This window comes from Clarias gariepinus, chromosome 5 (genome assembly GCF_024256425.1).
Source record: "Clarias gariepinus isolate MV-2021 ecotype Netherlands chromosome 5, CGAR_prim_01v2, whole genome shotgun sequence".
NCBI classification, from domain to species: Eukaryota; Metazoa; Chordata; class Actinopteri; order Siluriformes; family Clariidae; genus Clarias; species Clarias gariepinus.
Genome location: NC_071104.1, coordinates 30,654,843 through 30,668,841, shown reverse-complemented (window position 1 = coordinate 30,668,841; position 13,999 = coordinate 30,654,843). Strand labels below are relative to the sequence as shown.

General features: G+C 37.7%; 1 protein-coding gene across 5 annotated transcripts in view; it reads left to right on the top strand.

Annotated features, from left to right (window-relative positions):
* Nucleotides 1-13,999, top strand: part of tns1b (tensin 1b) — a 216,131-nt gene that overhangs the window by 49,141 nt on the left and 152,991 nt on the right. Inside the window, exon 1 of one of the 5 annotated variants that reach the window (XM_053496633.1) lies at nt 12,544-12,873. The exons of the other annotated variants lie outside the window; for them this stretch is intronic. Within the exon in view, the coding sequence (XP_053352608.1) occupies nt 12,790-12,873 (84 nt within the window). The 5' untranslated portion in view covers nt 12,544-12,789. Of the gene's footprint in view, nt 1-12,543; nt 12,874-13,999 lie in introns of those variants that run through there. 5 annotated transcript variants of the gene reach the window in all.

The window sequence follows — 13,999 nt, the reverse complement described above, 5'->3', positions numbered from 1 at the left end:
AAGCTGATGAAAAAGAGACCTCTTTCTATAATGTATAAAAAATATAAATGTTGGCAAATTTCTGTGGAATATTTTGGAGCATGTTCCTATAGGACGAACAATCACGACAGCACCCTTTTGTTGATTACTTTTCAAAAACAGCATCCCCTGGTCACTTTTTATCTCTTACTTAATCCATCTTTAAAAAAATATATATTTTTATTCATCTGTTTGTCTCCGTACCTGTTCCACACTAAGACACATTTGTCAGGTGTTAGAGGAAGGTTATTTATGATGAAGAAAGATGAAATTTCATGTGAAGGCATGTAGCAGAAAGATCCCTGAAAACAATCGAACAATTTACCTTTCGAGCTTCACATTTAATGTGGATGGAATTTTAACGGGAAGCTGTCAGAAATCATTGGAAAATTTTATGTTTCCTGCCAAATTGTTGGTTAGTTGTTGGTTGATTTAAGCTGTGATTCTTAAGCACAGTTGGAATCAAGTCAAAGGTACTTAATTGCACTGTATTAAAGAAAGAGGAGGAGAGAAAGAATGATGGACAGGGGAGAAAGAGAGGGGGAGAGAGAGAGAGAGATGATGGAATGGGGAGAGAGTAAGAAAGTAAATTAGAGAGAGAGCAAGAGAGGGCGACTGCACTTTCAGTAATTAAAAAACGTAAGAGCTTCCTCTTACTGGCTGTCTATACAGATGCAGCAAGATGGCAGTCGCAATATGATCTAAGCAAGCATTTCTCTTTAAGCGACAGATCAATCTTGAGGTATTGGCATTTTAATAGTAGGCAATGTCGGTCTCTGCTGTCCTTATCATTGAGGTCGACAAAGCACTTCTCTTCTCATTAAATTAATGTCCATGCACTCATTAATCCAGAGGCACAAACACAAACTGGACAATATATAAAAAGAGGGCAACTCTCCTGCTTCTCTATAAAAAGAGAAGCAGAAAAGTTGAGGTACTTTTTACAAACCTTTAAAATATGAAAATCTATCCACTCACTCACTCACTCATGGTGGCGGGGGGCCTGGAGCCTATCCCAGGAGACTTAGGGCATGAGGCAGTGTACACCCTGGACAGTGGCAAGCCATTGCAGGACACACACAGTACGGGCAATTTGGGAACACCAATTAGCCTTAGTACCCGGAGGAAACCAACCAAGCACAGGGAGAACATGGAAACTCCATGCACACAGAGACGGGAATCGTGCCTGACCGGGAATCGAACCAGATCCTGGAGCTGCAAGGCGACATTCATTAGGAATCTTAGGAGAAGCATAAAGCTTCTCTAAAGATAAGAATCTGTCTATCTATCTAGAGAGAGGGAGAGAGAGAAAGAGAGAGAGAGATCCACTCCCCAACCAAAAAACAGTGGATTTAACTATGCAATTAGATGAGAGACTTCTATTGGATAATTACTGCAGTGATTAATATGGTGGAGCGGTCAACAAATTATTCATCTCTGATGCAGTGAGTAGCTTCTCATCATTCTGTGGTTATGGCAAAGATGTTAAAAAAGATAGAAAACTAATAGATTGTTAAAACTACTAAAATTGGGTTAAGAACTGTCCAATACATTATTGAATTAAATATTTAAATTTAAAGCATAGTGTTGAACTATTATCTTCGAGGAAGGAATTTTTCAGAAAAAAAAAACTTGATTGTGGTCAAAGATTACTTAAGCGTTTGATGAATAATTATAAAAGAACAACAGTAGAACTGTTTATTTCCACACGCACAGCATGAAGAAAACTTAAGGGATCAGAACTAAACAGCTGTGTAGCTCTAAGAAAATCACTTATCAATGTTGCTAATCAGAAAAAAGGTGTAAATTTGCTAGGAAGCATAAAGAATGGACTGTGGAGAATTGGAAAAAGGTCATGTGGTCTGATAAGTCCAGATTTACCCAGTTTGAGAGTGATGGGTCCATCAGGGTCAGGAGAGAGGAGAATGAACAGATAGACCCATCATGGCTAGTGCCTACCTTACAAGCCTGTGGGGGCAGTGTTATGTTTTGCAGTTGCTTCTGTTATCCACCCAAAAATAAGGTCAGCTGACTACTTGAATATACTGAATTACCAGGATTTTCCACTAATGGATTTTTTCCAAGATGACAATGCCAAATTGTGAAGGAGAGAATAATATTTGTACAGTAAAATCTAAGTACTTGGCCTGCGAGTGTTTTGCAAGACAAGAGAAATAAAAAAATACATTTTAACTTGATAAATGAGGGAGGTCTTGATATACGAGTTATACACATGCACTTTGTCTGCCAAGTGTCACATTTTATTACAATTTTGTGTCCATGTGTAGTGACTGTTCGTTAGTAACTGTGCTGCAACAACAGCCCCCTTGAAGAAGAAAAAGAATAAAATGGCTATAGCATGTGTGGGAGATCAGTCTGTTTAACGACAATGCATTGTCACATTTCTGCAAAACCCCCAAAAGGAGGGAAAAAAAGCAAGTGTCATTAAAGAGGTTCCAAGGAGTATGTGACCACTGCTGACTGTGTAGGAATCTTTAAAATGTGACAGGCTTCCACGCAACGCTATGACATAATCAACCTTCAAATGCGTCCTTTAAAGGATACAGCCCCCAAAAACAGGTGGTTTCTAATGCATTGCTTTTAACCCGTCATCAGGTCAAACCATATTTTTATTGTTATTGAGAAAATGTCTATGGCAGCATATGTTCTTATCATTCTATTGCCCATTCCTATATTATATACAATAGTTAGATAACTATTTGGAGTAATCGATTGGATGTGAGGCATTCTACAAGTGATGATATAGAGCATAATGGCACTGGGACGTTAACCATCACTCAGCATCACAGGTGTGACGCAGGTGAACTGGCAGCCACCAGCATGGGTGAAAGTAGGTCGGTTCGGTCCGGGGTATTGGAAAACCAGTCATGGAAGCATTTACAGCAAGAAAACTCATCTGTTCATTTTATCTTAAACAACATTTCGTCTTCTTATTAACAGCTTTTAATTCCTTCTGTGTTCTGAGTTGCCTGTGAACCATCCATGTTGCTCTGTTCATGGTGAATGTAAGCTAGCACTACTTGGTTAGTGGAACAAAAGATTGTATATCCTTGATTGGACTGGACAGGCTGGCCCTTTGTCCCTTCAGGCATCTAATGTAAGTATGTAATCATACATACATAAATACATAAAATGCACATAACTGTCAGCATTATGAAGTCATTTGACTATACACTGTGACTAATCATAAAGTTCTTAAGTACTGCATTAGAAATTGGATAATAGTGAGAATAAAGCTGTTACTTTAAGCAAATCCCTCTGCTTTGGATATGTTTGTGAATCACATCTGCTTTCAATCACATCTGCATTTGGCTCATTCAGTGTAAATATGAATGTGAGTTGTTTAACTCAGTTAATAGTAAACAGCTGAAAGGATTTCCTGAGTCTAAAACAAGGCAATATTAACACTAACCCGAGATGTTCATTTTATTGTTACACTTTGGCACTTACTGGATCTCTCGCTTTCTCTCTCTCTGTCTAGCTGTGTGTGTGTGTGTGTGTGTGTGTGTGTGTGTGTGTGTTTCTTGTGGGATTGGGGTTATTACTTTTAAAGAAGCCAGTGACAAAATATATGCTCAAAAGCAAAACTTAGGTCAGGGTAGGTCGACCTTGGTTTTATGACAGTGAGAGTAACAGTGAAAGAGAATGTGAGTAAGAAGAGGAGTTATAGTATTATGGGGAGTCCATCAAGTGAGATACCTAGCAAGATCAATTTGTATTGATATATTAGAGATTTTGGAGTGCATTAAAAGATTCTTTGCTGCATTGTTCTTTTGTGGAGATTTAAAATTTGATGCAAGGAAAACTAAACCTTGTGAGTAGTGACAGGTTTCTACTGAATGAAACTGCAGTTGTGATATGAATTATTTTTTGTATGGATGTTTCAACAATTTACATTATATAGCATAAACGCTTTACATAAAACTTTATATACTGTATCTTTTGTATCATTATTTCTCAAAAAGAGAGAAGAGGTAGAGAAATGGTACAATGCTTGACTGGGGGAAAAACACAATTTCAGAAACAAGCAAAAAAAAATTTAATTCTGGTACTGGGTTAAGAACCCTTCAACACTTTATCAAAACCTGGAAGAATAGTGCTTGACCGTCAACATTTTGGAAGAAATGTGGTTGGAAAAATCATGAAAGGAGATCACTTAAATGCTTGGTGATGGTGCATGGTAAAAATCAACAGTAAAAAACATAGCTAGGGAGCATAAAGATTGGGCTTGCAATGAAAAAAAGACATGTGATATGATTGACCCAAAGCCAAAGTAAAGGGCGTGTCAGGGAAAGGAGGAAAGCGCATAAACCAATGTCTTTGGAGGCAGTTGCTTCACTTGGTCAGGTCTAGACTCAGCAATGTTATGTGGCAATAAAGTGAAGTCAGCTGACGACCTGAATGTACTGAATGATGAGGTTATTACATCAATTGAGTTTTTTAACCTGATGGCACAGGTATATAAACAGGTATATCAGGTCTTAAATTGTGAAAGAGTGCTTCTGGGAGCATAAGGAATCATTTTCACACAAGAACTTGCCACCACCTGTAATCCAAGCTAAAGGTCACTGAATGAAATCTTAAAGTTTGTGATTTTGCAGGTATACTTTAGAGTATGCGTGCCCTTTCTCCTATAGTGGTTTAAAAGGCAGTTTAAACAGGGTCTCTTAGGATAACAGCATAAATAAAATGGAGAAAAAAGGGAGAGACCTGAAACCAGTATAGTCGAGCATGGAATATATGTGTAATGGTGACATGGACAAATAATGCATTTGGTTCACTTTAAATGAGGATAGTGCTGAAGGTTGAGCAACTCTTGATGTAGTGCTCTACTGGATTTGATTATCCCTGTCTAAAAAAAAAAATCGACCTGTTTCTCATAGTCCATGCCTTTGGCTTTCCGGTACAGACTGTATCCTTTACTCCATTTTCTTCCTCCATATCCTCTGGCACTTTGCCAACAGCCTGATTTTCTGTCTCTGTCACTACAGATTACATCTTTTTTTAAAATTGTGGTAACATTTTTTCCAGGTTCTTTTATGAGATAAAAGCATAAATCATCTGTTTCCCTCTTGGTAGCTTTCCCCAGTGCAAATGCTATTCTGATTATGAAAGGCAGGAAAACGGTTCGGTTTGCATGTGCTTTTAGGACAGTGTGACATAAAAATATTTCTGGCAATGCAGTCTTTGATAGTGTAGTCTCGCGGTGCTTTTGTGAACAATTTCGAGACAGTTTTCTCATTTTGGACAGGAGGGACAGTTTTATACGGCAGTTTAAAAAACAGTTTTTCCCAAGTCTCACTCATGCTTCTATTTACAGTATGCTCATATTGAACTTTCCTATAGCACGCATAACACTGTTTGTCTTTATGGTACAGTTGTAGAAAAGGATGAATTCCTTTTTAAATCTGGTTCCTCTCAAGGTTTCTTCCTCATTGTGTCCTGGGAAGTTTTTTTCTTGCCACTGCTGTCTCTGTCTAGCTCACTGGGCCTCTTATAGAGTGCTGTACAAATAAATTTATTTGCTTTATACTTTATCAAACATGATGTCAGCAATGAGGTAAGACACCACTAGGTGTTGCCACAGTAGCGCTTAATTTGGGATGAGTGCTTAATTTATTAAAACTGTTTTTCTTATAAACTAGTTATATTATTGAATTGTTTAATTACTATTATTAAATAATATTGGTCGCATGAAACTGATCATTATTGATCATATTGATCATAATGATTTTATTTTACTGTATGTTCTGTACAGAGTTTATTACTTTTGATCCGTCAACACAAACAGCTCCTGGTATTCCCATCGTCTGAATTCATGAGTCTAAAAAAACTTAGAGTTCAGAGACAGAAACAAAAGCTAAGCTGTAACTCAAGTCCCACGGCAGCCACTGCTCACATAAATAAATAAATAAATAAATAAATAAATAAATAAATAAATAAATTGCAGTACATAAGGCCACGGCATACAAGAGGGAAAGAAATATGAAGCACATTGAGGGAAAGAAATATGAAAAAAATGTCTGTTGGATCTTGCATAACACATTGCCTCCAAATGTTCAATAGTCAGGTTTTTAATTTTTATTTTTATTTAAACCAACATAAATTCATATGATTATGCAGATGTTTTAAAGAAAGTGTTAATTATAAATTGCTACATACTGTATTAAACATTAGTAGTATTTACTATAGTAATTTAGCACACTGTGTTGTAAACTGTAGTGTATAGTACTGTATATAAATTAATACATGCTGTAGTAAACTGTAGTCTTTACTAAAGTAATTTTCTACATGTTGTACTGTACACTGAATATTCACATTTTCTGTGCTACTAATAATGAATAAGTTATACCATACCCTAAATGATGGAAGTAAAAGTAATTAAGTAGATAAGAAAGTGGGTTATAAGTATGAACAGTACTGTAAGTAAGTAAGTAAGTAGGTAACAGTAAGAAAGTAATTAAGTAGGCAAGTACTGAAAGTAAGTAAACATAAGTAAGTTAGTTAGTAAGTAGGTTAAAGTAATGAAGTAAGTAAGTAATTAATTAAGTAATTAAGTAAGTAATTAAGTAGTAGTACTTAATTTAATAGTAGTAATTAAATTACTTACTACTTACTAATTTAAGTAGGTAAGTAGGTAAAATAGAGTAATTAAATCGGTAAGTACTGTAAGTAAACATGAGTAAGTTAGTAAGTAAGCAGGTAACAAAAATAAATTAAGTAATTAAAGTTATTAATTAAGCTCAAGTTAGTAAAAATGTAAGTAAAAGTAAGTAAGCAGGTAAGTAAAAGTAAGTAAGCAGGTAAAATGAGAAAGTAATTTAGTAGGCAAGTACTGTACAGTAAGTAAACATGAGTAAGTTAATAAGTAGGTAGGAAAATGTAATAAAGTAAGTAATTAATTAAGTAATTAGAGCACTTAATGAAGCAAAACTATAGTTTATATATAAGTTAGTAAAAGTATCTAAGTAAGAGAGTAAGTAAGTAAATGTAATTAAAAGTAAGCAAAAGTATGTTAGTAGGTTGAAAAGAAGGATTGAAGGAAGAACACATCAAGAAACAGAAGAGCCGTCCAACTATGTAACCAAAGACAAAATTTTAATGAAAAAAAAAAATTAGCCAATTGTGTTTGTGTTAGCTTCCCAATGATTGTATTAGCTTCCCTTTTTCCATTTACCCAATGTACCCCATGTAATGCGTTTCAAGATAGTAAGAAATTAATTTTTGTACATTTAATGAAATGCTGCTTTAAATCATTGTCTTCCAAGTAGAGAATCATAAGACAGCATAATGTAGCACAGCTATGGCCCTTGGGTCATTGTTGATTTTTTGTTGAAGTTCTACTCCGGAGTTAATTAGCAGGTTTAGTAAGTTAGAGGTGGGGAATCACCAGAGTGTGTTGGATGCTGGCCCTGCAGGACAACAGTTGTGAACTCCATAAATAAACCTTGTGATGGGATCTCATCAGTCAGCATTCCTGATCTCGACCCAAACTACATGACAAAGCAACTGGACTCCAGCCTTCACAAGTTTACAATATTCTCAAACTTTAGTTTGAAGTAAAAACAGGTTCTTTTCACAAAGCACTGAGGGTGGCCAGATTGTTTCAACATGATGTTTCAAGCACAAAATGATATACACTGAATCATTCTGCGTGAGAAAAAGCACTAGCTCTCTGCTTTGCTCTGCTTTGCTTTGCTTTGACATTGTTAACAAAAACTCACAGTTGTTGCCCAAGGACAGAGATGCTTCTACAGATCAAAATTCAGTGTTATGAAGCGATCAACTCATCTTATCGTCCTATTTCTTGCTGAATCTGAATCTTCACAGGAGCAGTGCTTCTAAATCCTGTGTTTTCTATATTGTATTGCCTCTCATCACATTCTGTGCCTCAAAATAGCGTTCAGTGAAAGCACATCCGTTATACTGCACTGTGTGTGTGTGTGTTTTATATTTAGCATAACTGTTGAGAGAAGAAGCACTCATAAAAGGATTGATTAAGCCAAAAACTGCTGCTGCCACTCTGTCACCCATGATATTGTGATGGTTGGAGTGAGAAGACTAGATGGGGTGAAAAGCCACAAGGTTACACTGAGATCCCGCTGTGACTTGCAGTTAATATCACATCGTATGGTCTATATACAGTGCATGATAAAGAGGCTGAAACTTAAAGGAAGAGAAAAAGCCATCTATGGTTGAAACAGCTCTAAGCTCTTACATGTACACATCATGGTTTGGTTTGGCATGTTTTCGTGTACATGTCAACCCTGTGAGCAAATGTATTTTATTTTAGGTCAGATTTTACAAAACACAGACTGGCAGTTAATTAACACTATTTCTTTAAACAGAGGAGCCTATCAACAGTGGTATACCGTCTAGACTGTTGTAAGGATGACTGTTGTAATTTGTTTAGCACCTTCTCTGATAGTAGTGGGCTACTGCAAGATACACAAAACAGAACATTTTAAAGCAGCACTGCATCCTGCCACTGTGTAGATTAATCTTATGTTTGTTAGGGCAAAGTGATATACAGTAACAATTCTATAAGCCTAAAAGCAAACTGCATACTACACGGCCTGGCCAGAAAATTTAAATGGCGCACCCGCCTTTAGCTCTGTTAAGTGTTCTTGTTGTTAGTCTTTCAGCTGCCCCGGTTGAGGGGTTGCCACAGCGGACTAACTGGTCTACACAACAACTTGGCACAGGTTTCACACCTGATGCCGTTCCTGACGCAACCCTCCTATTTTATTTGGGCTTGGGACCGCATCTAGTGGCTGGGGTTTGGGCATTGGCTTGGAAGCGAACCCGGGCCTTTTGCAAGGTAGGCGAGAAACTTTCCAATGAATTACCAATGCCCCCTGTCTTTATCTTTGATCTTATCTTTGAAGTCACTGATTCATGCATGAAAAATATTCCTCATGCTCCCATAACCAATCTTTATCAACGAAATCCATTGGTAGGAGGATACCATGGTCATACAGTGGATTCAGGTCATCAGCTGACTTCATTTTATTGCCAACTGAACCAAGCTCATATTATAACACTGCCTCCTGAGGCTTGTTCTGTGGCCACTATGCATAATGGGTGCATCGCTTCATGTGCTTCCCTTATTACCCTGATGTGCCCATCACTCATCAGACCACATTACGTATATACATTGCTCCAAAGTCTAGTCTTTAACATTACTAGCAAAAAAATTTCTAGTATTTTTATCTGATTAGTCTCATTAACAAGTGGTTTTCTTGCGACCATGCAGCTGTTTATTCCCAAGCTGTTTCTCACCTTGTTAGTTAAGTAATCTTCTTTTTTATTAGTTTCCACTAATATTTTCTCCCTATTTTAGTTGTGTCCTGGTCCTACCCATCAAATTAAAACACTTCCACATCAGTGACAGCTACAGTACCAACCAGGGTGGGCATAGTAGCGTGTGCTTTCTCCTATTCATGTAAAGCCGCTAGCTGCATCTTTTAAAACCCTCACTCATGGGCCGTTAGTAATCGGCGATATCCGATTCCTTCCACATGCATGAGCTCACAGACACCCATGACTTGCTAGTGTCACCATGATTGATGTGGGAGTATGAGTATTTTATCCCCTTCCCCCCAAGAAAGCGTGGACAATTTCTTACTAGGCTCCCAGCTACAGGAGTTGAACTTGTAAATGGTGAGCACTTTACCACTGGATCAACAAGCGATTATGTCTTATAGCTACCCTTATCTGGATGGCTGAAAGTATTTGGCCAGTAATAAACTGCTTGGGACTTGCCACAGTGTAATGGCACTCTGTCTGATCATAAACTGCACATTTCCAATAGAAAGCATCTAACTAAGCATGGACAGTAGTAGTCTCAATGCCTAGCTACACTATGAGTTATTGTTTAAAGGTCAATGCTTATTTTGCTGGTCCCCCCCTTTTGCCACCTTTCGATCACAAAGAGTATTAACCTTTTTCTTAATTTAATGTACATAAGAGCTTCTATTAGATGTGACTGAACACGTCAGCCTTACAGTACCTCTCCATGTGCATCAGTGAGCATTGGCCGCCCATGACTCTGTGGCCAGTTTACTGGTTTTCCTTCTTTGGATTACTTTCTTTCCTCTTGCTATTGCAATTTGGCTCTTGTCAAAGTTACTTAAATCCTTATGCTTGCCAATTTTTTCGGCTTTCAACACAGAAGCAATTTCAGAAAAAATGTTTTATTTGCTGCCTAATACAGTATATCCCACCCACTTTCAGCCACCACTGTAAAGACATATTGAAAATGTAGCTACTGTGATGAGGGCCAATTTGTAATGGCTAGACAATGGGGGCAAAGCAAGCTAGAATGGTTCCAGGCTGCAGTGGTCAGGACATACCAAAAGTGATCCAAGGAAGGAAAACTGGTGAACTGGCCACAGCGTCATGGGTGGCCAAGGCTCAGTGATGCACATGGGAAGTGAAGGCTGGAACGTGTAGTCTGATTCAGTAGCTCAAATTCAGAAAAAGGTTAATGCTGGTTCCAACATAAAGGTGTCAGAAAAAACAATGCATCCCTGTTTTGGTGGCAAAGTGGGGGGGACGGGGACTCAATATTAGGCTGGTGGTCATAATGTTATTGCTGATCAGTGTATAAAGGCTTTTTTATAATTGGAACTTACCCGTACAGATGGTGATTTGGAAGCTTAAAACGCCAAATTGACTTTAATGATCTAAATCATTCACATAATTTGCACACTGAGGATAAATCAATCACTACTCATTAGCTTCCATTGTAATTAGCAAACAAATTAATCTCGTACCTGTTATGCAAAATTAAAACATAACTCTCCATCACTGGAAATATTAACTCATACTCTCTTACTCTTTCTTTTCATTGATTAGCAGCCTGGTATTTTAAGATATGATTTCTCTCAACTGGTATATGAGAAATTCCTGGCGAAGTTAGACCACCACTTCTTTTTAAATTTTCTTTAGGGGCAAGACACGGAAGCTAAAAAAAAAAAAGAGAGCTTATGAAATGTTATAGCCATTATAGCTTTAATAATGCCTTTAAATTGCAGTGCATATTTTTCAGTCTCTGTGAATTCTGTATCTGACAGTTTCTTAGCTTTCAATATACTGTATTACTCGAATGCACAAAAAATATGTTTGTTTGTTTGTTTAATGGTTTGTTTATAAATCTAAGCATTATTTATAAGGGATGGGAATCCCCAGTGACCACCCGATACAATATTATCATGATACCTAGGTGCCGATTCGATTTGTATTGCAATTGTGTAAGTATTACGATTATATAAAAATCAATTAATTTTTATATAAAAATTTATATTTTTCAAAATTATAAACAAACATATTAAATCATTTTTTTCTACCACACTAAATGCTGTGCTGTATCAATAGTTAAGCGCATGTCATCTGCAGGATTGTAGAGGAAAAATAACATTTTACCATGCCAATTGCAAATATGAATAAATAAAAAATGAAAAAAAAATATTTTGGACAGGATACTAAACTTTTTATTTATACATCTGGTAGTAATTGTTCATTTACCTTCTCAGGTTCTCTGATATACTGTATAGAATTTTGTCTTTCATCCACATGTACACTGCACTCCAAACTTGTTACCATCCAAAACGTATCTTTAGCATGTTTTTACGTCTGTTATTTTATCGTTGATAATTATTTATCTGATTTTAATAGTTAAGTATTCCTATGCATTATTGTTTTTTGTTTTTTTTTACTGGAGGAATTTTGTATCATCTATCAGATGGAGTCAGATGTAGAAGTGACTTGGTCCCTGAAGTGTTCATTCTGCCTAATAAAAGAATGAGATGGATTAGAGGGCACAGGGCAACTTCATCAGGCTGTTAAGGAGGAAATACCAAGGCTGCAGAAAGAAAAAGAATCAGAGTTTCACTAGAAGAGCACACACATACCGCATTACTTCTCTCACCAGCTGCCCAATTTAGGGTTGATGGATGGAGCTCCTAATGAAGTCATTCTCTGTTTACAACCTTTTCCTCTTTACTAGTGGGGTCTGGATGAGCCTTTGATGGCGACCTCACACTTGCACAATGTTTTACATGCAGAGCAGAAAAATGGAGCTCAGGTTGGAGAAGAGATTTGCAGATGTTTAATGGAAAAGAGATTTGGAAGACGTTTAGGATACCAAGGTGTCTCAGTGAGTGAGCAGACAAATAAAAAATTGAAGTGACATTAGTGCAAATATGAGCGAGCATTCTTAGAGAAAAGCCCAGAATGGGGGATGCACAAAGAACGAGGCAGGGGGTAGAGATAGTGAATGAAAATAAGAATAAAGAAAAAAAGTGAGAAAGAAAACAAGAGAGAGACAGAGCGAGGATAGAGGAGGGGCTCCGAGGGAAATATGGGGAGGGGAGAGATAAATAAAGGGCAGCGCAGTCACCTCCCCCTTGCTCCTGTGGAGCTGAGTTGCATGACCCCAAAAAGCTTTGTGAGTTTCACTGAATAGAGAGAGCGAGAGAGAAGGAGAGAGAGAGAGAGTGGGAGGGAGGAAAAGAGGAAGGCTCTTAGATAAGAAAGTGAGACAGAAGAGGATGAAAGAAGAGACGGAGGAAGAGAAGCAGCAGCAGCAGTTGATCTGATCTCTCTTAGGTGTGTCATGGATTTGTGGAGCAGTATTGCAGTAGTAAATGAACTGCTCTGGAATTCTGTACCTGGTCCAGTGGAATAATCAGGAATCTTCAGGGGAATAGTCTGGAATTGCAGGGCTGGAGCTGTCAGCGTGATCTCATGATGCCTTCTGTGTCCCTAAGTATGCCACCGGCGTTGGCTGGACGCACTCGGACATGGGTCTGCCTTTCCTGCATGTTCTGGGTAAGACACGGGATGTTACAGTACTGAGATTGTCTGATAATCTCAAGAGACAAGGAACAGAGAGTACACATGTGGCATGCAACTAAATTGAGCCATGCTTGCTTGAATGAGCTGATGCTAAAAATGCTGCAAGCTTGAATGAACATGTGTATCAGAAGTATTTTTGGCTGCATGCACTCTTTGCACTAGGACAAAATAAATAGGTCTAGTTCGACTTTGCTAACTTTTTTATTTAGACAGTTTTGGAGAGTCTGCTCTTTCTCTGATCAGTTTACTCTGACTTGATGAGGCTTGGCAGCCTTGCCTGACCTCTGCCCTTTTAATTAGCACTCTTCTTTAGAGAATGGACTACAGAAGAAACTTAAATCCTTGTGTCCAGTCACTGGATGCACAAGGAAGTAGAGCATCTTTAGCTACCCTGTAGGGGTAAGATTAAGTAATTAGGCCTACCTCCTTGAGGAGTGCAGGGTCTTGCCCAGCGGGATGAAAGGAACCATTCGTACAGCTGTAGATATAATCATATAGAAAGAAGCAGATGTAGGAAACAGGCAAATGTAACAAATGTGATTAATGCGCTTTCAGGATCTAGGTAGAAGGAAATTCCTTCCAAAGCTGAAGACTAAATCTTGGCAAGTGTTTGAAAAATCCCCTATCCTTAAGGAATCCATATTGTTAACATACAGAGGAAGAAGAAAAAAATTGACATTGCCCTTCCTCAAAATCTACTGAATTATAAATGAGCCATTTGAGCAAGATGAAGTTGTTAGTATGAACATGTGCTCTGGTTACTCCATCTCGCTATGATGTGGAAGAAGGTTAGAAGAACACACAGGTATAGGAAAAAGGTGCTTAGGAATTTGATTTGCTGATAAGAGGAAGAGTGGCCCGGTAAGTAATAAATTAGACGACAGGGTGTCATTGCCATCTGGGTGGTCTGTAAATAAGATCTGAATCAGCCCTGAAAGGAGACTCCAGGGACAAGATGTTATGCAAAAGTAGGCTTTTTAGAAATTAATTTAAATACATATTGACCTTTTGTCATAAATGCCTAAGAACTTAATTAAATGATCAATGTCCATTATCCTATTCTAATTTGATATTGAACAAATGTCAATCCCAAGGTCAA